General features: G+C 42.2%; 9 protein-coding genes across 9 annotated transcripts; 6 read left to right on the top strand and 3 right to left on the bottom strand.

The window, feature by feature from the left end:
* Window positions 1-4: 4 nt before the first annotated feature.
* On the bottom strand, window positions 5-600 carry V1512DRAFT_264946 (DSS1/SEM1 family-domain-containing protein). The gene is made up of 3 exons (XM_066916794.1): window positions 411-600; window positions 254-362; window positions 5-200 (listed from the first exon to the last, which is right to left on the bottom strand). Exons 1-3 carry the CDS (start codon window positions 541-543, stop codon window positions 167-169), a joined length of 276 nt encoding a protein of 91 aa, XP_066770608.1. The 5' UTR covers window positions 544-600; the 3' UTR covers window positions 5-166.
* On the top strand, window positions 491-2,522 carry V1512DRAFT_276998 (uncharacterized protein). Its single transcript, XM_066917891.1, has 3 exons — window positions 491-823; window positions 870-2,096; window positions 2,152-2,522. The coding sequence occupies exons 1-3, from the start codon at window positions 707-709 to the stop codon at window positions 2,446-2,448; spliced, it is 1,641 nt and encodes a 546-aa protein (XP_066770609.1). The 5' UTR covers window positions 491-706; the 3' UTR covers window positions 2,449-2,522.
* V1512DRAFT_264948 (fungal pheromone mating factor STE2 GPCR-domain-containing protein) lies at window positions 2,460-3,981 on the bottom strand. Its single transcript, XM_066916795.1, has one exon. The coding sequence runs from the start codon at window positions 3,626-3,628 to the stop codon at window positions 2,576-2,578; it is 1,053 nt and encodes a 350-aa protein (XP_066770610.1). The 5' UTR covers window positions 3,629-3,981; the 3' UTR covers window positions 2,460-2,575.
* Window positions 3,982-4,100: 119 nt separating this feature from the next.
* V1512DRAFT_264951 (uncharacterized protein) lies at window positions 4,101-5,237 on the top strand. Its single transcript, XM_066916796.1, has 4 exons — window positions 4,101-4,317; window positions 4,363-4,399; window positions 4,448-4,677; window positions 4,734-5,237. Exons 1-4 carry the CDS (start codon window positions 4,132-4,134, stop codon window positions 5,028-5,030), a joined length of 750 nt encoding a protein of 249 aa, XP_066770611.1. The 5' UTR covers window positions 4,101-4,131; the 3' UTR covers window positions 5,031-5,237.
* A 277-nt stretch (window positions 5,238-5,514) lies between these two features.
* On the top strand, window positions 5,515-10,821 carry V1512DRAFT_240786 (uncharacterized protein). The gene is made up of 11 exons (XM_066914238.1): window positions 5,515-5,901; window positions 5,951-6,086; window positions 6,137-6,344; window positions 6,390-6,675; window positions 6,723-6,943; window positions 6,990-8,728; window positions 8,776-9,389; window positions 9,431-9,926; window positions 9,981-10,262; window positions 10,309-10,596; window positions 10,644-10,821. The coding sequence occupies exons 1-11, from the start codon at window positions 5,706-5,708 to the stop codon at window positions 10,744-10,746; spliced, it is 4,569 nt and encodes a 1,522-aa protein (XP_066770612.1). The 5' UTR covers window positions 5,515-5,705; the 3' UTR covers window positions 10,747-10,821.
* Window positions 10,748-12,178, bottom strand: V1512DRAFT_264955 (uncharacterized protein). Its single transcript, XM_066916797.1, has 2 exons — window positions 11,837-12,178; window positions 10,748-11,785 (listed from the first exon to the last, which is right to left on the bottom strand). Exons 1-2 carry the CDS (start codon window positions 12,035-12,037, stop codon window positions 10,850-10,852), a joined length of 1,137 nt encoding a protein of 378 aa, XP_066770613.1. The 5' UTR covers window positions 12,038-12,178; the 3' UTR covers window positions 10,748-10,849.
* Window positions 12,179-14,539: 2,361 nt separating this feature from the next.
* V1512DRAFT_264959 (SGF29 tudor-like domain-containing protein) lies at window positions 14,540-15,764 on the top strand. Its single transcript, XM_066916798.1, has 5 exons — window positions 14,540-14,887; window positions 14,935-15,016; window positions 15,063-15,212; window positions 15,260-15,394; window positions 15,440-15,764. Exons 1-5 carry the CDS (start codon window positions 14,638-14,640, stop codon window positions 15,726-15,728), a joined length of 906 nt encoding a protein of 301 aa, XP_066770614.1. The 5' UTR covers window positions 14,540-14,637; the 3' UTR covers window positions 15,729-15,764.
* Window positions 15,765-16,681: 917 nt separating this feature from the next.
* V1512DRAFT_271832 (Nse4 C-terminal-domain-containing protein) lies at window positions 16,682-17,817 on the top strand (the record flags this gene model as incomplete). The annotated part of the gene is made up of 2 exons (XM_066917661.1): window positions 16,682-17,540; window positions 17,600-17,817. 2 exons carry the CDS (start codon window positions 16,682-16,684, stop codon window positions 17,815-17,817), a joined length of 1,077 nt encoding a protein of 358 aa, XP_066770615.1.
* A 481-nt stretch (window positions 17,818-18,298) lies between these two features.
* Window positions 18,299-20,479, top strand: V1512DRAFT_37119 (ubiquitin 3 binding protein But2 C-terminal domain-containing protein). The gene has a single exon (XM_066918357.1). The coding sequence runs from the start codon at window positions 18,522-18,524 to the stop codon at window positions 20,169-20,171; it is 1,650 nt and encodes a 549-aa protein (XP_066770616.1). The 5' UTR covers window positions 18,299-18,521; the 3' UTR covers window positions 20,172-20,479.
* Window positions 20,480-20,990: the final 511 nt, after the last annotated feature.

Genomic DNA, 20,990 nt, shown 5'->3' on the forward strand with positions numbered 1-20,990 from the left:
ATAATAAGTAATACAAGAGCTAATTGATTCCAAGCGTTATATATGGGAATTAACAATAGTGACATTCAATTAATACATTCAATTAATACGCATGAAATGAATTCCATATATACACTTCTTTCAAGCATCCAATAGCCATTAAACAGCATTATTCTTTACTTCAGTTCTACTTGCTCACGCTTGCTTTTCGTAGTTCTTCTCTTAAGTTATTGTTAGCACGTAGAAAGGTGGCACCAATCAGAATAGATCATACCGTAGTTGGTGAGAGAAATCATCGTCAGCATCATCATCATCCCAGTTCTCTTCCCATAACTGTTCTTTGCCACCAGGAATAGCAATCTCTGCTTCGGCATCTGGCCAGTCTACGCGGTCAGGCATATTGTACATCGTCAACCTGTCCGAATGCTTACCTTCAACTGGGAAGTCCTCAAATTCATCATCCTCTTCCAAAGTAACAATCTTCGTCTCCTCCTTTTCTTCTGTTGATGGTGCTACTTGTTTGGTATCTGCCTTATCTGCCTTATCTGTAGTCGATCCTGCCATTATGTACTTCGAGCGATGCTTCACGAGTGATTTGGAACTGGAACACGTCTGGAAGGCTGTCGACGATGCTACTGTGCAATCAAATTATCACGTGACCTGGTGATATTTTTGTGGACGAACTACGAAATTGAAATCGCACAGTTAGCACAGAAAACACACCAAAATGTCGTCACAAGTATGGCAAGAGTTCAAGACTGCTGAAGGAAGAGTTTACTTTTATAATACTCAGACGAAAGAGTCTCGGTGGACAAAACCAGAAGAATTGATGAGTCCATTGGAGGTTCGTTGAGATCAAATTTTAAATGATTACTTATTGAACGAAGTAGGCAGCGCTATCGAAAATTCCATGGAAAGAATTCGAAACTCCGGATGGTAGAAAATATTGGAATAACAGTACAACTGGCGATAGTGTGTGGGATATGCCAGATGCGTATAAAGCTGCAATAGACGAGGCTGAGGCAGTAGAATCAGCTGCAGCAGAAGCAAAAGCAAAAGCGGCAGAGGAAGAAGCCGAGTTGGCGCGGAAAAAAGAAGAAAAACTTTTTCAAAATGGTTGGGATGATGCTACAGAAGGATTCGTCAAAATGCTGAGGTCACATGGGGTAGATCATACCTGGACGTGGGAGAAAGTATTAAAAGAAGCTATTACAGATGAGAACTGGAGTTTGCTAAATGATGCTATATCGCGGAAGGCTACTTTTGACGAACTCGTTGAACGAACGAAACAAGAGACTCTTGAGACAGCAAAGGAGACTTACGAGAAGCGGAAGAACGAGTTTCTGAAAGTATTGCAGAGCCAGAGCCAAATCAAATCATTTTCCCGATGGAGGTCAATAAAACCGCTCGTACAAGAATCACCTGCATACCTCAATTTCGAAGATGATGCAGAATCTGTATTTAGAGGATACATTGCTGAGTTGAAGAAGGCAGAGGATGAGCAGCAAGCCAAATTACGACAGGAGAGTTTGGCTGTGATGAAGGAGTATTTTGAAAGTGAAACTGAGGGCTCTATTGATGTTTTCAGTAAATGGTACGATGTCAAAGAGCGTATGAAGCATAACGAGTTTTTGAAATCACATTCGGCAGTTGTAAAGACATTGAATATGCTTGATATTTTGACTATTTTCGAAGATTGTATGAAGGAGGTTGAAGATAGTTTTTTCAAAGAGCGAAGGGATGTAAAACGAGCTGCACGATGGACTGAACGCAAAAATCGAGAGCAATTTATTAGCCTACTTGATGAACTAGTTGAAAACGGCAAAATCACAGCGGACTCGACGTGGACTAAAGTTTACCCACTGTTCAAGGATGACAGTCGTTTTACAGATATAGTAGGGCAGCCTGGATCTTCGCCATTAGAACTGTTTTGGGATGTTGTCGAGCGGTTGAACAAAGCTTTAAGGATCCAGCGAGATATTTTGCTTGACTTACTGGAAGAGCGTAAGTTTAAGTTTACTCATAAAACTACCTATGAGCAGTTTGAGGCTGCTTTGTCTGGTGATCCTCGGGTCAGTGAGATTGGTGAGGACGTTTATAAGTGGACTTTTGAGCGGGTACGTATTTTGTTTCAAAGGTGAAGATGGCAACAATACTAACAGTCAAAAACAGCAACACGCACGGACACTAAGAAAATTAGACGAAGATAGGCACCAGGAAGAGAGAAGACTGCGGCGAAAAGTAGACGCGCTTAGATCGGTTATACGTCATTTAGAACCACCGATAAATGTCACATCTACGTGGGACGATATCAAACCGCGCATTCAAAATTTTCCAGAGTATGAGGCACTCGATGACGCTAATCGGCTACTGGCTTTTGAAAAGCAACTGGCGCGCACGAAGGAGCACGAGCATGATCTTGAAGATGGGGAAAGGCATTCTCGTGAACGTAAGCATTCGCGAGATTAAAACTTTTACAATTTGAACGATGTAAAGTATTACTAATTCCCAATTGTACATTATTGCATATTTCCTACTAAGAACCAAATCGTATATTTCGCCCATATTAGACTCCCTAACATTTCTATTCAAGCTATTATCTTGCCTGTTCCGTAATGACGGTGCGAGAAATTGTTACCGGAGGCCCATTGTAAAACACATCGTCCTGCTTTTCCAAGTCATGATTAGAACTATCAGAAGTCATTGTCTCGGTGACGCTCTTAAACCGGTAGTTACTAGAGTATCCTGAACTGTTAGACGCGTTGCTGTCACTGTTCTGATTTGAAGCTCCGGAGCGACGAGACGCAGCAATAGCGTCGTTAGTTGCTGACGCCCAAAGCGCTGACAGTGGCAGCGAAAGGACAACCAAAAGTGACGGAAGGGCAACCATTACTGGACCAAAATCGGCAGCGATTTGAATAATTGTGAGAATTGCAGGAATGATCATTGTCTGCAGAGTCATGATTGCTATGACCTGAAGAGGGCCGAACTCAGTAAGGCCAAGAACACGTCGTTGGCGAATAGCAAGATAGAGCTTGTAGCAAAACACAAACGAGAAAAGAGAGATCGAAGCCACGTAAAGTGCACGTGCTGCAGTCCATGACCAGCTCATCAAAGCAAATTCAACATCCTGGAACGTGGCAACGACATTCTGTACAACTGCGTTTGTCCAGAATGCCATGACAATAAATACAAAAACTGAACCGACGATGGTTACAATTCGCTGCATACGACGGTGTGTGTCAAACACTATACGCACTTGAACCAGAAGTGAGAGCTCAACACCGAGAGTGATAAAAAGCTGCAAAACCGAAGTAACCGCTGAGCGTACATATGCTTGAAAGGGAATCTGACTATAGTCATTGTAGAATATCGCGGCGAATGAGTTGAAAGGACCAACAGAGTAATCAATATAAAGACCAGCTCTTACACAAATCAAAAACAGACAGAATTCGTTCAAAATGAAAACTGGAGTCTTCCGTTTGTTTGGCTTTGTTAAGAGCGCAAGAAGAATAGCAACCATGGCAGCTGAACCAATATGAACACCAAACACGACGCAGGTATCCATAGTTTCCTGAACCCATGCATCTATTGTTTTCACATCGATTCCGTTGTAAACTTCGGGATAACTGCCAGTGGAGTTATCCATTGTTGTATGGTGTTATGAAGGTATAACTAGTGATTTACAAGAGAAGGAAACAGGAGGGTATTAAGTATGCGAGAACAGAAACAGGATATAGAAAAGAAAATTTGGATCAGGAGTCAACAATTTGAATCGAAGTTTGCGGCTTTGCATGGGTTGTCATTATAGAACATGGTCTTGCAGAACAATACTAAGCCCCCGGTGAGATCTAAAAACCACATTGGAGTATGACTTCACCTTTTTTGTACGCCTTCTGAAACGTAAGAAGTAACAATTTTTTTTTTACAAAAATAGCAGAATAATAGAAAAATTTAACAGTTGAAAAAATAGTGAAGTAAACATTGTTGAAATGACAGAATTCGTGATTATTCATGTAATGTGGAGAGAACAATACTAACGAAATCCCAAGACACACAAACCCCTCATAACTGTGTCAGCATCTTCTAAGAAACCCTATCAGGCACTGAAATTCAATTCACTTGATCTCTATTGCGAAACTCGACTCAAATATGGCGGATCCAGATATGAGCGTGCTTTGGTCAATGATTTATGATCTTTCGATGACTTTGTCTGCTAATCGGGACGCCACTGCGCGTCTGCTTCGGTTAGCAGAGTCTGTTGCAAATACGTCGACTTCAATTGTCAACTCCACATCAATAACAACATCGCATAGCCTTACAAATGAAAATGCTTCTGTAAGTTAAGAGTTTGTCTAGGATACTGGTTAATAACTGAAATAGCCTGATGAAGCTGATGTCACAAAATCGCCTGTTAGTTGTTAGTCTTTGTGACGATTGATTTAGGCGTATACTAACTTGTAGCCAGCGACGAACATTTCACCACTATCTTCTTCAAGTACGTCTGCTTTACAGCAGGAAAACGAGAGGCTACGGCAGGAAATTTTTGCCCTGCGTAAAGAGCGAAATGAGACGATGACAGAAAGTTTAATGCAGGAAATTCAAACTCTTAAGAAAGATAATGACGATCTCGACGTATTGGTTCAGCAATATGATCACACACTGGAACATATAATGAATGGCTTACGGCATTTTGCAGTACGTTCTTGTGAGATTGTTGGTATAAGAATGGTCCGCTAACTCGTGCTGTCTAGACCGAGAATTCGACGACTGTAATTGAAATACACTCTTCTTACTCAGCAAAGCTCAAATCCGAGCAACAAAAATATGATACGCTGCATGAAGTATATATGCACCAGCGGCAACGGCTGACGACTCTAGCGCAACTGCTCCGAAATGCGTTCCAATATAATTCCACCGGCACTCCTTCATCCGACATGCCTGCTGATGAAACAAATAGTTTTGTGTTAAAGATGTACGGTTTATTGTATGAACTTCAAGCAGAGAATCGGGGTTTGCGCTCTGCCATGGGATTATCGCCGGCCACATAGCCACAAGGTGTATGCGCTCGTTCTAATTCTCATAGAGTCGCAACTTTTATGTATAGTTGTGTTTAGTTTCAAATTTGAGAAACTTAGTTTAGACAGCTTTAGTTGGTTTTAAATGCTGTATTTTGTTTTGCACCTTGGCGCTAAATGTACATAGTATGGTATTTTTGTTGCTTTTCTTTGTACTATAATTTCAACTTATGAATTAACTGAATGCAATCTCGAAAGCTAATCGGAATGATGTAATGCCTTACTTTGGTTCTGAGCAAAGCCCCTATGTTTAGTGACTACGCTATGCCTTCACCAGTCAATTTTAAGTTGGCGGACATGCGTGTGTATGATGATCAGGGGCATTTGAGTTTAACAATCTAGCTCTAAAATTAATAAACAAGGGTTTTGTACTTCAGAACGCTGCGATGAGATTCCCGTGACCCACTGTCTATATTTGGACTAGCGTCTGATTGTTTGTTTATTTTCTGGCTTTCGGCACTTCAAATCGGTCCGTTGCTCATCGCACCCTTTTTTAAATAGAGACTATACAGAACGGCGCTCGCACAAACCGTAGTAATATTTACGGACTAATTATACAGTTTTACAGATTGGTATTCTACACGTTCAGTAATATTGTCAAATCAGGCTTTGTTTAGGAGCAACTGGTAGGATCAACCAGGTGCAAAGATGTCTGGCCCATTAAAACCTATCACGTCGTCGCACATTAATGCAAATCCGGCCAAGCAGCAACTTTCTTGGATACGAAAAGACGCAGATAATCTTTCGGCACTAAAGTCAAATAATACTCGAAATTCAGCTCAAAGTACCACATATGACTTGGCGATTCCTGGTGTAAATACTGATGATGTCGAAGATGTGACAGGTGCTTTTTTTTGCGCAGTACTGCATAAACACGTGCTGATCATATACAGGGCTACAAGGTCGAATTAGACTACAGCGCACAAGAGATATTGAGGCTGCAGTTGGTATGTCACGGAACTGGATGGACAAGCAGCGGAAAGCATTACAAGCATACGAGTATCTCTGCCATATTGGAGAGGCTAAAGAGTATGTTGGAAAATTACACCCTTAAAGTGTCAGTTAGCTTACATGACTAGATGGATTGAAGCCTGCATTGGGCAAGAGTTACCAGAGGTTGTTGAATTAGAGGAATCACTACGTGACGGTGTCATTCTTGCTGAGTTGGCAAAGGTTTTTGCGCCGTACTTGGTTCGCAAAATTTTTAGAGCGCCGAAGCTGCAATGGCTTCACTCAAACAACATTCACACTTTTTTCAAATTCTTGAAGGAAGTCGACATGCCTGAGGTTGGTTAATATGCATAGGTTCAAAATGTGCCTCTAATAATTTAGCTTTTCCGGTTTGAGTTTACAGATTTATATGACAAAAAAAACATTCCAAAAGTTATCTACTGTATACATGCGTTGAGTTTTCTGCTTTACTCCAGCGGTCTGGCGCCGCAAATGGGGGATCTCGTTGGTAAACTTGAGTTCACAGATGACGAAATTCGAGATACTCAGCGTGGACTTGATGCCGCCGGTGTAAGTTTACCAAACTTCAAGACTGTTATTAGAAATTTTGATGACTTTGAATTCGAACCGAAAGCTGCCAAAAAGCCAGTAGAGACTGAAAGCCAACGTACGTTTTATTTATTAGAATATCGACCGCTGTTGTTAACAAACTAGGGATTGACCGAAAATTAACAGCGTTCAAAGACGAGATTATTGCTTTCCAAGCTACTATTCGCGGAGCAATTTCTCGTTCCTACCTTCGCGGTATCGAAGAAGAGTTGGAAGATGTGATGCCGGAAGTGACTGAATTGCAGAGTCTTATTAGAGCGCACAATGTCAAAACGTCTACACGTGCGCAACTGTCTCAGCAAGAACAACATGCTTTTGCTGTCAAGGTAGGACTTGCGAGTGATAAGATTGTCGTCGTACTAACTGTGCTAGATGCAGTCATGTGCTCGTAAGCATATTTTGCAAGAACGATTGGCCAATCAAGTCCAGGAATTGTATACTCACGAAAAAACATTGACTGCATTTCAGTCTCTTGCTCGCGCTTCAAAATCTAAGTCATTGTACAAGAGCCGAACAGTTCAGTTAGAAGATGAGACAGAGAGTGTAGTACGGCTGCAAAGTCACATCCGAAAATGTTTGTTCAACAATAAATTTGACAACAGAGCATTTGTTTTCAAGGATCAGGAGTCAAACATAGTTCAGCTTCAGAGTTTTCTCCGTGGCTGTTCGGTGAGACGATATTTAGATTCTTTAATGCTGCTTTTGCATCACCAGAGTACGATAGACTCCATCACGCTGCTGCAGTCAATCGCTCGTGCTAAATTAAGTCGCAAGCAATACATGATTGCAAAGAGTGAGGTTGAGCGGGATGAAAATCGAACACATTTAAATGACTTTGCCTCCCGAATAAAGGGCTCTATGATTCGAGCAAATATGGCTGCTGATTCTTTACACTTAATATCTGCCGAAAACGATATGTTAATACTGCAATCGCACGCCCGTGCTCTAATTGTCAGAACTGGGTTGGCTCGTCAAATTAGACAGCTACAGAATGCGGTTGGTGAACTAACTAATCTCCAGTCCGAGGGTCGCGGTGCAATTATTAGAAATTGTGTGAACGACCAACAAGATTGGCTTTTTGATTGCGTTGATGACGTTATTTTGTTACAAAGTCATGTTCGTGGAGTCAGCGCCAGATATCGATATTACCACAATTTGCGATCGGTTGATGAAACTGAAGATGGCATTCTCATTCCGTTGCAGTCATTGATCAGGGGAACGGCTGTACGGAATGACTACAATATGTTTCTTACAGAATTACAGGATAATGGATGTGACATCATTGAGTTCCAGTCGCTCGCCAGAGGTGCCATGTTACGCGCGGATTATCAAACTTTTGCAGAAGAGTTCGTGGCTGAACTAGATGCAACTTTGAATCTGCAAACTCTATCGAGAGCTTTTATGGTCCGAAAAGACTTTCATGAATTGCAGCAGCAATTAGCAGAAAGTGTTGGTAAAGTGGTTGAATTACAAAGTCTTATCCGGGCAAAGCAACAGTCTGCAGCATACGAAGCAATAACGAAAGGCATTGATCCATCGCTCACAACAATCAAAAAATTTATTCACCTGCTTACCGACAGCGATCTTGACTTCCAAGAAGAAGTCGAGTTGGATAAGATGCGGAAGCAAGTTGTTGATGAGGTGCATCAGAATGAGCAGCTTGAACAGTTTATTGATCAACTTGATGCAAAGATTGCTTTACTGGTTAAGAATAAGATCACTTTGGACGAAGTTATTAAACATCAGCGTGGAGCCATGCCAAAGCATTTCACACATGCAAGCGATCCGTTTGACCTCAAATCTTTAAATAAAGCTTCTCGCCGAAGACTTGAGCTTTATCAAGGCTTATTTTTTGTGTTGCAAACACAGTCAGCATATTTATCACATTTGTTCCAAGGCATCACTGTTAGTAGAGCAACTGAGATGGATATGAAGAGTATTGAGAATTCTGTTATGGCATTATTTGGATATGCTCAAAAGCGTCGGGAGGAATTTTTCTTACTGAAGTTGCTTGCCAATTCTATGATTTTGTCACTACGACAAGCAGAGTCCGGGCATGCTTTTGCTGCAACTGATTACATGTGGACTCGATTGCTGTCATTGTACACTAGGTTGGCGCACTGCTTTGGATTTGAGTTTGTTGCTAACTGTGATATAGAGGAGTGAACGGTCGCAAGTATCTGACCGATGTCATTGGTCCTGTAGTTGAGTCTGTTGTCAGAGCCGAAGACATGGACCTTGAAAGCGATCCGTTGACAATCTATCACACACTAATTAACCAGGAAGAAGTGTATACCGGTAAACGCACTCATAGAGACAGGAATGTTGTTGTCAATGTTGCAATCAAAGATCCTGAATGCCGCAAAATTTATATCCGTAATCTGCAACGAATCCGAGAATACGTTGTGCATTTTTTGAAGGTCTTGGAAGAAAATATTGACGAGATACCTTATGGAATCCGATATCTCTGTCGTGAGCTGTTTGCAGCGTTGCAGAAGTACTATCCACATGACACTGAAGAGCGGCAACTGAGCATTGTGACTCGAGTTCTGTATGCTAGATGTCTTAGCATTGCAGTCATTGCACCCGATGTGGTAGGAATTCACGGATCACCTCTGTCGCAGTTACAGAAAAAGAATTTAAGTCAGCTGTCTCGCACCATCGGTCAAGTATTGTCAGGAAAAGTGTTTACTGAAGAGTTTGTGTTTTTGCAACCACTTAATGCAAATTTGACTTCCTATATTGGTTCAATGAGAGACATATGCAGGAAAAGTACGTTTTGCTTATCCAAGTGATATGGCTAACAAGCATAGTTATTCAAGTGCCGGATCCAGATGAATTTTTTGAAATGGAAGTGTTTGATGATTTGACTTCTCCCCAGAAGCCGACTTTGTTCATCACGGTTTCTGATATCCACACTTTGCATTCTATGATCATCAAGTATCTTGATTACATGGTACCCGAAATAGGCGATCCGGTGAGAGACGCAGTCAACGAGCTTGGTCCATTACCGAGTAACTCTAACGAGATTTTGAATAACACTCGATTGACTGAAGTCAAGCTAGATTTGAATCCTGGGTTTATCCGAGTTGCGGATACTGAGTCTGAGATTAATGCACTCGTGATGGAAGCTAAGAGGTGCTTGTTGTACGTGATTCGAGTTCAGAGTGGTAGCAACTTATTGGAAATTTTGATTAAACCTGTGACCGAAGAAGACGATGAAAAGTACGCAGACATACTAGCTGAAGAAAAGTCGACAAAGTTTGAAACGACATATGCAAATGGCAGCACTTTCAATGATCTGAGTTCGTAAGTTGTGCAATATATTATTAGCTATAGTCTGTCAGCTTTTAACACGTTTAGATTGAGTTACCGTGACTTGAAGGTTGTTACTTTAGAGAAGGTCATTGAGCTTGAGACGCTTGGTAAAATTACGCGAAACGATCACTTTCAAGGACTGTTGAACTCGATCGCAACTGATATCCGCACGAAGCGTAACAGACGAATGAGGAGGAAGAAAGAAACCGATACAGTCAAACAAACACTTGATCATCTGTCAGTGAAGGAGGAATATCTTCAGACCCAGCTGGAGAACTATAACGACTACATTGAGCAAGCAATGTCAACATTGCAAGCTAAGAAGGGGTATGCATGAATCGGAGTTAGTTATATGGGTGCTAATGTGGAGTAGGAAACGGAAAGCAGTATTACCGTTTACAAAGCAGTTTTTCCATATGCGAGAGCTACAAAAAACCGGTCGAGTACCGAAGTTTGGTTCGTTTAAGTACTCGGCAACGAAACTGATAGAGAAGGGAGTGCTTTCAGAGCTGAAAGGGTTCTCGGACAAGCAATACGAGAAGATTGACTTCACCATTTCTTCTGACCACGTGGGGTCGTTTTTCATAGAGGCATCTCAAGGATCAATTACTTTACCTGCGGGTAGTGTTGAGTTAACTTTGGATGAGTTGTTGGATAGACAGTAAGTGCATGATTTTCACTGTTCTGGCATATACTAATCAAGTTTAGGTTTAATAATGTTCAGTTTCTCAAGTTGTTTGAGAACTCGGCCGTTTTCAATACCAATCTGCTTTTGCATTTAATATTTAAAAAGTTTTATGGGGACGGTTAACTATGAGAGGTTTTGGTGTATTGTAGTACATTTGGTTAACAAAAGTAGTCAGTCATAAATCTATTCGTACAGACCCTAAAACTATAGAATTCATCGATATTGCTTACTGTCTATAAGTCGAAGATGACGGCGACGATGCATAATGTGAAGCATGACGGCGCAATTGGCCGAATTTGGTTGCATCAGAAGCGTTAGTGGAGGGATTTACCATTGTGGGGTTACCGCTGCTAAAATTACTACTCCGCTGCAAGTCTGTCAGTAATTCTACCTGTTGTCTGAGCTGCATGATTTGGTCTCCTTGCTCTTGAATGACGCTTTTAAGAGACGACTCCAAGTGTTGAACCGTCCTAACAAGAACAGATACTTGGTCGTATAACTCTGGCGCAATTGCATGCAAAGAATCTTTTGTCGACCCAAATCCGAATTTGCGTTTTGATTGTCGTCCGTTTGACATTGACTTCGTTGGCTCATTAAGCTGTGGATCAGCACTGCCTTCCGGGATTTCACTTATACGAGATAGTAACTCGGCTTGCGATTCAGAGTTGACGCTAGGTGTAGTGTCGAGCACTCTGGTCATGTCGTAGTCTCTGTTGTCAATCATGTCGTCATCGTCATCATCGTGTTGGTCAAGTGCACTGATACTGTCATCCAAGTTGATGGGCTGTTGTAGTGTTATTGCTGTCGGAGGACGAGACTGTTTACGCCTTCTGTGTTCTGGATCCTCTGTTTCTGGCAGACAGCTGATTAATATTTTGAGAGTGTCACCACGCGGATGCGGGTGTAAGTTAATACCGTTCTCACGCTGTTCTTCATATAAGTTGACAAGAGCACTAACATAAGCCTTAATTGTATTTTTTGACAGCTTTCCTGAATCTTCAGTAGATTTATTGATCGCGCTCGACGTTGCGGTAAGGTCCTCAGTTCCCGCTCGTTTCTGCCTTTTTAAATTGCGGTTCAATACTCGGTTACGTAGAAAACTCATCAATTTCTTTTCGTACACCAAATACCGGTCTTCGTATTTCATTTCGTCGCAGAACTCCTTCATATGCTGCATTAGAAACGAACTTATACGCCAAATAACGTTACTTACCCTCCATTCTTGCTGTTTTGTAGTGTATGCTCGGACAGTTCCGGCAGCAACCGGTTTCGTGTCGTCCTTACCTCGTCGCTTGACGTCAGGCTTTGCAGGAGCTTGAAATTGTCGCAATTGCTGGTTCAGGCTGTGTGGTGAATAGGTGCTGTATTCAGTAGATCCGGAACCGGTTATTATAGTATCTCCAGACTCCATCATTGTCTTGAACAATCACTCATTGGCATTCAACACTCTGAAGAGTTTATCAGCACCATGTTGTATGCTCATCTCCGGGGTAGTATCGTGAAATACATACGCCGCACATTATCACGTGATGATTTATATATGCAGCTTGCCAAAAACAAGAAGGTAACTTTGTCGAATTTAAGAATTCTATATCCAGACATTAATTATATTTCTATATAGAATCAAAAAAATCACGCTTGTCTAAGTAGCAAACTAATACAGAATTAATCTGGTGTGCAAATCATAGCCCGGCACGCCTGAAGATGCTAGAGAATATTTAGACACAGAACTTGTAAAATCAAATTTGATGCTGGAAGGCGTATTTAGTTGAAATTACTGCAATATGCCGGCATCAGAGCTGTAAAGCCAGTTATTAGTAGAGAATCGAGTGCCCAGCTTGCCTTAAAGTTTGCTGAAACTTCTAATTCAGTGTTCCATCAGAATTTATGATGCATTTACTGATTCGTGGCCAGTAACGAAGTTCTAAAACCATTTCTGTATGATTATAAGCCAGAGCAGGGCGTAGACAATTGATAAAATTAAGACTCATACGTCGATAAGATTGACACGGCTGGACAAGTTCTATCGGTTGAGAGTTTTTGTATAATCTGTCACTAGCTTAAATGATTCCTTATCACGTAATTATATACTTGATTTGGCGCATGGTGTGTTTCATCTCCACAATCACGCGCAGTTCGTAAGTTGCACGCTTCTAGTAAAGTATGAATATTTTAAGTTTCGGTGCCAGCGTACCGTACGTATGAAGTATTTGAACTATAAAGTTTTGCACAAGCAGTCAATACAACTCCTGTATTTCGTTTTTAGCATAGTTATGGTAGTGACGCCAATCGTCAAAATGGTCAACTCTGTGGTAGCGGATGTATGGACAAAGACAAAGTTAATAAATAGCTTCACGTAGTTTCTGTAAGATTCAAGGAGCAAAGTCAATAATTTCTGATACCAGATTGACAAGCTACATGACCATGATATAAAGTAAAGGTGTAGTAAATTGGCACAAGACCTTTGAGAAGCTGAGGATTGCAGCGCAGCGGGTTAGGGTAAATTAACTACCGGTGTGTTTGTACTAAAATCAAACCAAACAGTTCCGTCGTTCATGAAACTGGTAACTGCGCCAAATCATTAACATATGTATGTAAGTCAAATTTCAAACTACAAATCAGCAGAGTATTAGATACCCACCCAGGGCCTTGTATTTAAACTGCAATTTGCCATTCTTAGGTACTTCTCTTCAGCTAAGAGTTTAGCAAACTTCTCATCAACAAAAACGTAAAATGAAACGCTTGAACTGAGTACTTTTGCAAAAAGTCTGTGTGGAGTCTTAGCTTTTTTCGAATTCTTGCCCAAAGTCGACATGAGTACTTTTGGTACAGTAAACTGTAATGGTTACAGAAACTCCGTTAAACAGTTCATTCAAGTGCAGGACGAATTACTATAAAGTTTGGGGAACATCTCGTTTCCTGGTCAGACCACAGCAGGGAAGCTGCGTGAATAAACCGGTCACCGAAGTGTCACAAGCAACTGTCCTAAAGAACCGAGGAGTCGTTGTATGCATTGGCATATCGACACAAACAGGAAGTTGGAAAAGAAAAGCTTGATAGCACACGATCCCTATACTTTTGGGAGTCCCATTTCAACCTCAACGAAAAACCTTAAAAGAATAGAAGCACCACAGCACGAGTAGCATGAACGTTGCAGGAAATGTCAGTAGTATCAATAGCTTAGTCAAGCGTCTGGCATAATAGTAGCGCGCATCATCTATTTGGAGGCAGGTACGTTATTGTATGAACGTAATTAATGAATTACTATGGTACAAAAAGACAACCCAAAACACCGTATTGTACATGAATATACAAAGTTCCATAAATAATTCACTGTCTGTCATCGTCCTCAAAAGTAGGCAAGTCGACTTTGAAAACTAATGGTTTTTGCTCATCGCTCACAACATATGCAAGCGTTGATCCATCTCTGATTCCGAGCGATGAAATCGTAGAGTTTATATCATCAGCATCAATTTCTTTCCATCCTTTCGTCAAATCTTGTGCATCCACAGGGAGCGCAATGTGTAAATCTTCGCTTACGATCGCGACATCCTTATCTTCCAAAGCTGGGGGTGAAAGAGGTGTATCAACAGTAGCAAATGATGGTTTTGGAATTGCAATCTCATCGCCGTCTGCATCTGCTGACTTTGACCATGTATCGCTTATTGCTTTCAACAACTGCACTCGAAGCTCTTCAACTTTTGCTGATTCGGGTAAGAGCACCATGACCGTCTTTTTACCATTTTTAATCTTAATCGTGGCCCGAGTAATAAATTTTGGAGGCTGTATATTAGCATTGCCCATTGTAATTCATGGATACAATTCTCACCATTTTTATATGCAAGTTTAAATCAAAAAATATGCAGCAATGCTGAGAATTAAATTGAATGATGTACTTACACGTCTGAGAGCATGTTTTAACATCGTAGTACTCAGGTTAGGGCAAATAATACCAGAGCGAGACAGCTTCGCCCACGTTCAACAACCTTGACTCTAAATTTACAGGCAGTGGAAATGTCGAGCAGGATCCGGAGTCGGCCGTCGTCTGTGGCAATGTCGAGCCAGTCTGGCGTTGACTCATCCGGTGAAGTTGAGGTGTGGAACAAGATATGTACGGAGTTGCGGAAACTACCCAAGGTTGCGGCCATGGGCGAGGCAGCGCGGGCTGCCACCGAGAAGATTGGAAGCGGAGTGGCGCTGGAAGGCGACGATGAAGATATGGCTATTGATGAGGGCGAGATTGTCAAAACAGAGGACGCGGAAGGTAGGCTGTGAAGTTTATCATGATTTTAGCACGCGCTAAAGATTAAGATCCGCGTGCATTGCTGGCAAAGATGGAGCAATTGAAAGATTTATATCAGAAGCAGATTGAGTACGCACAGACAGAAAAGAAGTACGTGTCGAATTTTATCGTGAAGGGGCATTGTTGACCAGAGCAGGATTATAGATCAAGCCAACGAGGACCTTTCAATCCTAACAGCGTTGAGGCAGGCCACCGAGTCTGCTGTCACAGACAGTAAGCGCAAGAAGCGGAAAACAGAAGAACCAGCGGTACTTGAGACACCAAAAATGCTCAAGAAGGCGCGCAGGTACAACTATTTGTAACCTTTGATGTGTGACTGTCTAACATGAATAGCGGGTCTGCGGTGCCATCAGATGGCCCAGTAATTGGGGCACAAGTTGCGTTCCGGCTGAAAAAGCAAAAGGGAGCCGAAGCTGAATGGATTCAGTGTGAGATTACGAAGATCACTGGCGAAGGGAATAAAATGAGGTATGTCATTACAATGGTAGTAGCATTACAAGACTAATTTTTGAGATTTGAGATCCAAGACCCTGAACCAGACGAGAATAACAACCCAGGTCAAATGTATAAAGCTGGTTTGAAGGACATCATTTTGATTCCAGAATCAAGTATAGATCTGCCAGTACATCCGTCGGGCACAAAAGTGCTGGCTCGGTATCCCGAGACCACAACATTCTACAAGGCCGAAGTCATGGGCACAAAGCGTGACGGTACATGTCGATTGAAATTTGAAGGGGAAGAGGAGGTCGGCAAGGAAACTGAGGTCGAACGTAGACTGGTGATTGAAATGCCGAAGGGTTAAGACTAGTTAAAAATGTTAGATCTTGGCGTACCATTCCCTGATTGTAGCTTTACGTTGTAAATCACTGGCTTTTTCGTTGATCTTCAACTTTTAATCCTCGCTCAATTTCAGTCGTGAATTCACGAATTTGAACGCCAATAGGAACGACTACTCGACTTGACTGAGATCTGATCGCATCGTGGTTTTCACATAGTAGTTCAAGTTCAGGTTTAATCTCAGTCAGTGGATGATGTCAGTTTTGTCAAGTTTACAAAAAACGTGTTTACTTATATAATTGCACAATCGGACCATAAGGATCAGTATTTGTAGGTTCATCTGGCATGATTATTTATGTGTGTATAGAACAAAGAGACGCGTCTCCTTACTATATACAAGGGTTAGGGATAGTTACATGTTTTGTCGAAGAATGTCTACATATTACTGTCATATATATGAAGATGGATGCCGATATATTGCATATAGATGGTTTGTAAACATCATTTGGTCTAAAAGCATCATGCTGAGCAATGAACATGAATTGTAAGCAAGACAGGCGTAGTAACCAACAAGAATAAAAATTCAACATCACAAAATATAAAAAACAGAAACAAAATCAAGGTTTTGTTCATTATTTTCAAGCAAAATTTCACTCCTTTTCGATAGACTTAACGCGCTGGTGCTTTGCCTTGCCATTCGAGTGCTCTCGATGGCCGTACAACTTGGTCAAGCTCTTGGCGCGTTTGTTTGGCGTTTAATAACGTGCAAGTCAAACTTTAGTGCTTAAATAACGTGACATTTATGGCATAACTAAATAAACACTGCTGGCACAAAATGTGTTGACGCGTCTGCAGAAATTTAGACGCGACATATCTTTCAAACAAATGGTCAAGCCAATTAGTCCATCGACATCGACGTCGTCGGCGTCAGATAGAGACAGTGTCTTTGATAATAGGTCAGCTAGAGTAGATGCCACGATGACTCCAAGCGAGGATGAAGATGATGGACGGGTACAAGGCAGTTCTCGATCACAGAAACGCAGACAACAAGATGATGACACTAGTGTTTACGACCCGAATCAAGGTCTTGACGAGCGAAGAAAAGTACGACGAGGCTATAGAGAATTAAAGAAAACTGTGATTGAGTCACGACCTGCGTATCTTAAGCCATCCAGTGATGGTGTCCAAATTACAGTCAACCGGGTGAATGAACTTTATAAAGGGGTCCGACAAGCAGCCGAAGCTGTGCTAGATTCAGAGCTGTTGACAATCACGAGTGAACTTGCATATCAGCAGGCGCGCAATGTCAAACTTGGGGCCGCCCCGCAATTTGATTTAGATGATTACGTTTTGCAAATCAAGCGGTTTCTGACTATAGGGCGACATCCAAACGGCGAGACTACCAATGAATCTGATGACGAGGATAATGAGAATGACGACGATTTGGAAGCGTGGAAACGGGTAGGTGGACTGGCCGGTGCCGTTCTACTTCGACCAACTATGAACAAATTGTTCATGGATTTAGTGGACCCAAAGGCACCTCGGCAACAAACGCAGCGGAATTCCGGAAATACACTGACCCGAAATCGTGCGGATTTGGTCGAACCAGAGGTTTTGTCGAAAGACGATATTGCAGAATCTAATAATGGGACATCGACGGTTGTCATGACGGTGAAGGCGATTATGGAAGTTTGTGGCGAGCCTGTTAATCTGTTTGAATTGATTCTAAATCCTGAGAGTTTTTCGCAAAGTGTGGAGAACTTGTTTTATGTTTCTTTCTTAGTCCGAGAAGGATTAGTTACGATCGACAAAGACGCCCAGGGAATACCTCTAGCGAGTAAGTGTGAAACCATTATGACGACGAATAGAAGACCGAGTGCTAAATAAAGAATCAAGGTCTCGTTAAACAACCGGATCCAGACTCGGCGAGTTTTCATCAGGAGGTAGCGGCGCAACGGCAATTAGTCGCTAAAGGCCAAAGACAGGCAATTTTTGAGCTAGATATTCAGTCTTGGCGGGACCTGATTGACGCGTTTGAGATTCAGGAGTCGATTATTCCTAGTCGGGACGATGGGGTGTCTGAAGGCACTGGAAGTGGACGATGGTACGGCTAAACAAGAGTGTGAAGCGTACGATCACCCATTGAGCACGAGACCGAGTATTGGGTTAAGACAGTCTAGCAAAATTCAGGGGCAAAAAGCTTAATTGTTTTTAAACATACGAAACAAAGGCGGTCAGGGGAAAAAATGACTGTGCTATTTTTAAAAGTGACGTGAGTTTTTAAACAACGCGACAAAAAGACTTTGGGAAAAATCTTTTGTCGCAACACATGATCTGCCGGGTTTTGTTTGTTTTTAGTTATATCACTCATCTCGTTTTAGAGCTAATGCAGGCCCCTTGGACTACTCAAGAGACTACACACTAACCGGTAGAAAAACAGCATGATTGAAGTCGTATTCGCCAGTAGCCAGAACAGTGTTAGAAACTTTAAAGTGCAAAACCCGGCTCGGATTGGTCCGGAGACAACTAAGCCGAAACCTTACACTTAGCGCGTGTCTTAGCTGGATCGCATACGACGGACGACGTCATGATGTTTCAGCTCGGTCGCATGTCTGAGCCGTGCCGCACGCTCATAAATCTCTAGTCCTAGTTAGGACTTGTAATTGGATTGTTTTATTTTCCACGTGGATTCTCATTCGCTATTTATATCGACTAGTAACGATACTTGTCAAGCATCGTGAAAAGTATTTAAGGCACCGTCATCCCTTCCTGATTCAAAAGATCTTTTCCCCATCGATTACATTTAATCACATCAATCATGCGGTTTTCGTCTTCTTTATTCGGATTACTTTCATTGGCCGTGGCTTCGGTCTCGGCTCTCCCACTCCATCGTCGGGAAACGTCGCCCAAGTTTGGCGTCATGACTCTTCGATCTGCGAGTCCTATTCATTTCCTGCTTCTTACTACCAAGAACAGTGACGGTTCCATATACGTCGGAGGAAGTGGTGACGATGCCACTTTCCAGATCGAGGACGGTGTCTTGAAGACTATTTTTGGCTCTGGTCTCGAATCATTTGTTTACATCGACCCTAAGACTTATGAAGTGAAGTACAGAGCTTCTCTTCCCGAAGGCGCACTCTCCAAGACTTGGGACATTGCCGACTCATACCTCGAATTCGATGGTGAGGAGAACGCTATTGCATGTCCTTCAGATGGCGGTTATAAGCTATACTGGGCTGCAAAGGGTTCGAATGCAAACATTTGCGGTGTTGGTGTTACGGGCCTTGGTGCTGGTACCATGGCTATCAATGCTGTTTCTTCGTCTGCTGCAGTTGAGTCTTCTACTGCCGTTGCCACTTCTACTTCGCTTCCGGCTACTACCACTTCTGCTGCTGTGTCTCGACCTGCTTCAGATCCTTTTAGCGTTGTTTCTGTTCATTCCGGCTCGGAGATTCAGTACCTTGGTCTCGCCAGTGATGGCAAGGGCAATCTTTACTTCAGTTCTCCCAGCTATGTCACCCACTACGTCACCAACTACATCGATGGGAATGGAGATTTAAGAATTTACGGCACTGATGACTATGTTTATGTCAACAATACCAATGGCAAGCTCGAGTACGCTGCTTCGCTTCCTACCAGTGGAGTTACTTCGCGGACTTGGTCTTTGCAAGGTTCTAGTCTTCAGTTGAACCAATTGTCTTCTGCTGTGGCATGCAAGGTCGACGATCTTTATGAGGCATACTGGGTTTTGGGTTCCAACTTTGACATTTGCCCTGGTCACACTGAGGGTATTGGTGCTGACTTGTACTACACTTATGTGTCTCCTACTTCGTCTGCTGCTGTTGCCTCGGCTACCGCTGTTTCGTCGTCATCATCTTCGTCTGCTTCCAGCTCTGCTGCTATCACTTCCACCGCGGCTCCAGTCACTACTTCTTCAACATCGACGACCAAGACCACCAGCGCAGCTACCTCAACTAAGTCGTCTGCTCCAGCCGCTACTGTTTCTTTGTTGCCTCCTAACTTGTTGATCCCTGCCAAGGAGGCCACCCCTGATCAAGTCTACGGTGCCCAGTACACAGGGTTGGTCACATCTGCCAAGGATATCGAGGTTTCCACATTCGTATCTTTCGATATCCCCGAGCTTAAGGACTCGGCCAAAACTTGCGAATTAATCTGGACTCCTCCTTCTGCAGCTTCCTTCCCATCTGTTATTACCGGCACCAAGAAGGTTGATGTTTACGCTGTTGAGGGCATTAACGAATCTACTCTCTCGTGGTCCGACAAGCCTACTCGTGGCAAGTTTATCGGCACTTTCGATGCTTCGACGGGTGCTTTCAACGGGTCGACCGTTTCTTGCGAATTTGGCGAAAAGCAACAGTTCGAGCTTGTTGCTCATGGCGAGTCTGAGGTCAGCTGGTTCCAGACTTTTGAACCGTTGACCGGTTTCAACTATGTCTTGTTGGCTTAAATGAGTTGTATTTATTTGTATATAAAACTTTTAAAAAGTTTCGGCGGTAGTCATGGGGCATCATGGAGTTGTGAGATTTGAGATTTGAGATAATGATTAGTATCATTTATTATGTCATAATGTTATTAATAATTTTATGAGGAGCATGTGTTTTGCATGTGTATATTTACATATTTTTTGCGATTATGTTCATAGACGCTCGCTTGCTCTGCTTATTTGCGGCTGTTAGTTTAGATGAATAGAGAAAAAATGCAAGCAGACATGCTGGGTCATCATTGGGATAAATGTAATTAGCTATTCTGTGGACTAGCAGCGTAGCACGATTAGTGTGCTGCAGTGCAGTGCATTTAATTGTGTACGCCGCAATTCAATCTAAATTTCTTGCGAAACTTTAAATTAGAATGATGTACGCAAGTTCTCCACCGCGTGGGTTGGAATTCTTTAAGCGCACCTGTTAGCTGACTGCAGTGTCAGTGAAATCAGTAATTGACTGGTAAAGTTCAGTAAAATACTGTTTTATGTATCTTTTGTAGTTACGGTTTGGAAAAAGTAGCATATTTGTAGTACTCTACACAATTAAGAATGATTACACACCCGGGAACGGGGTCACTCTGACAGTGTCGGCACAAAAAGCTTCGTAAATCTTATTAAAGCTGGGCCGCTAACGCAGTATCTAAAAAACACGGCACCGAACTTTAACAACCCATGCGAACCATGAACTGTTCCATGAAAGCTTTTTATAGTCAATATAAATGCAGTTAGCAGGAATTAATCAACAGCATCATTTTTTAATACGTCTATATTAAATTTAGTACTGTC

This window comes from Lipomyces arxii (genome assembly GCF_038497795.1).
Source record: "Lipomyces arxii strain Phaff 12-163 unplaced genomic scaffold V1512scaffold_12, whole genome shotgun sequence".
Lineage (NCBI taxonomy): Eukaryota > Fungi > Ascomycota > Lipomycetes > Lipomycetales > Lipomycetaceae > Lipomyces > Lipomyces arxii.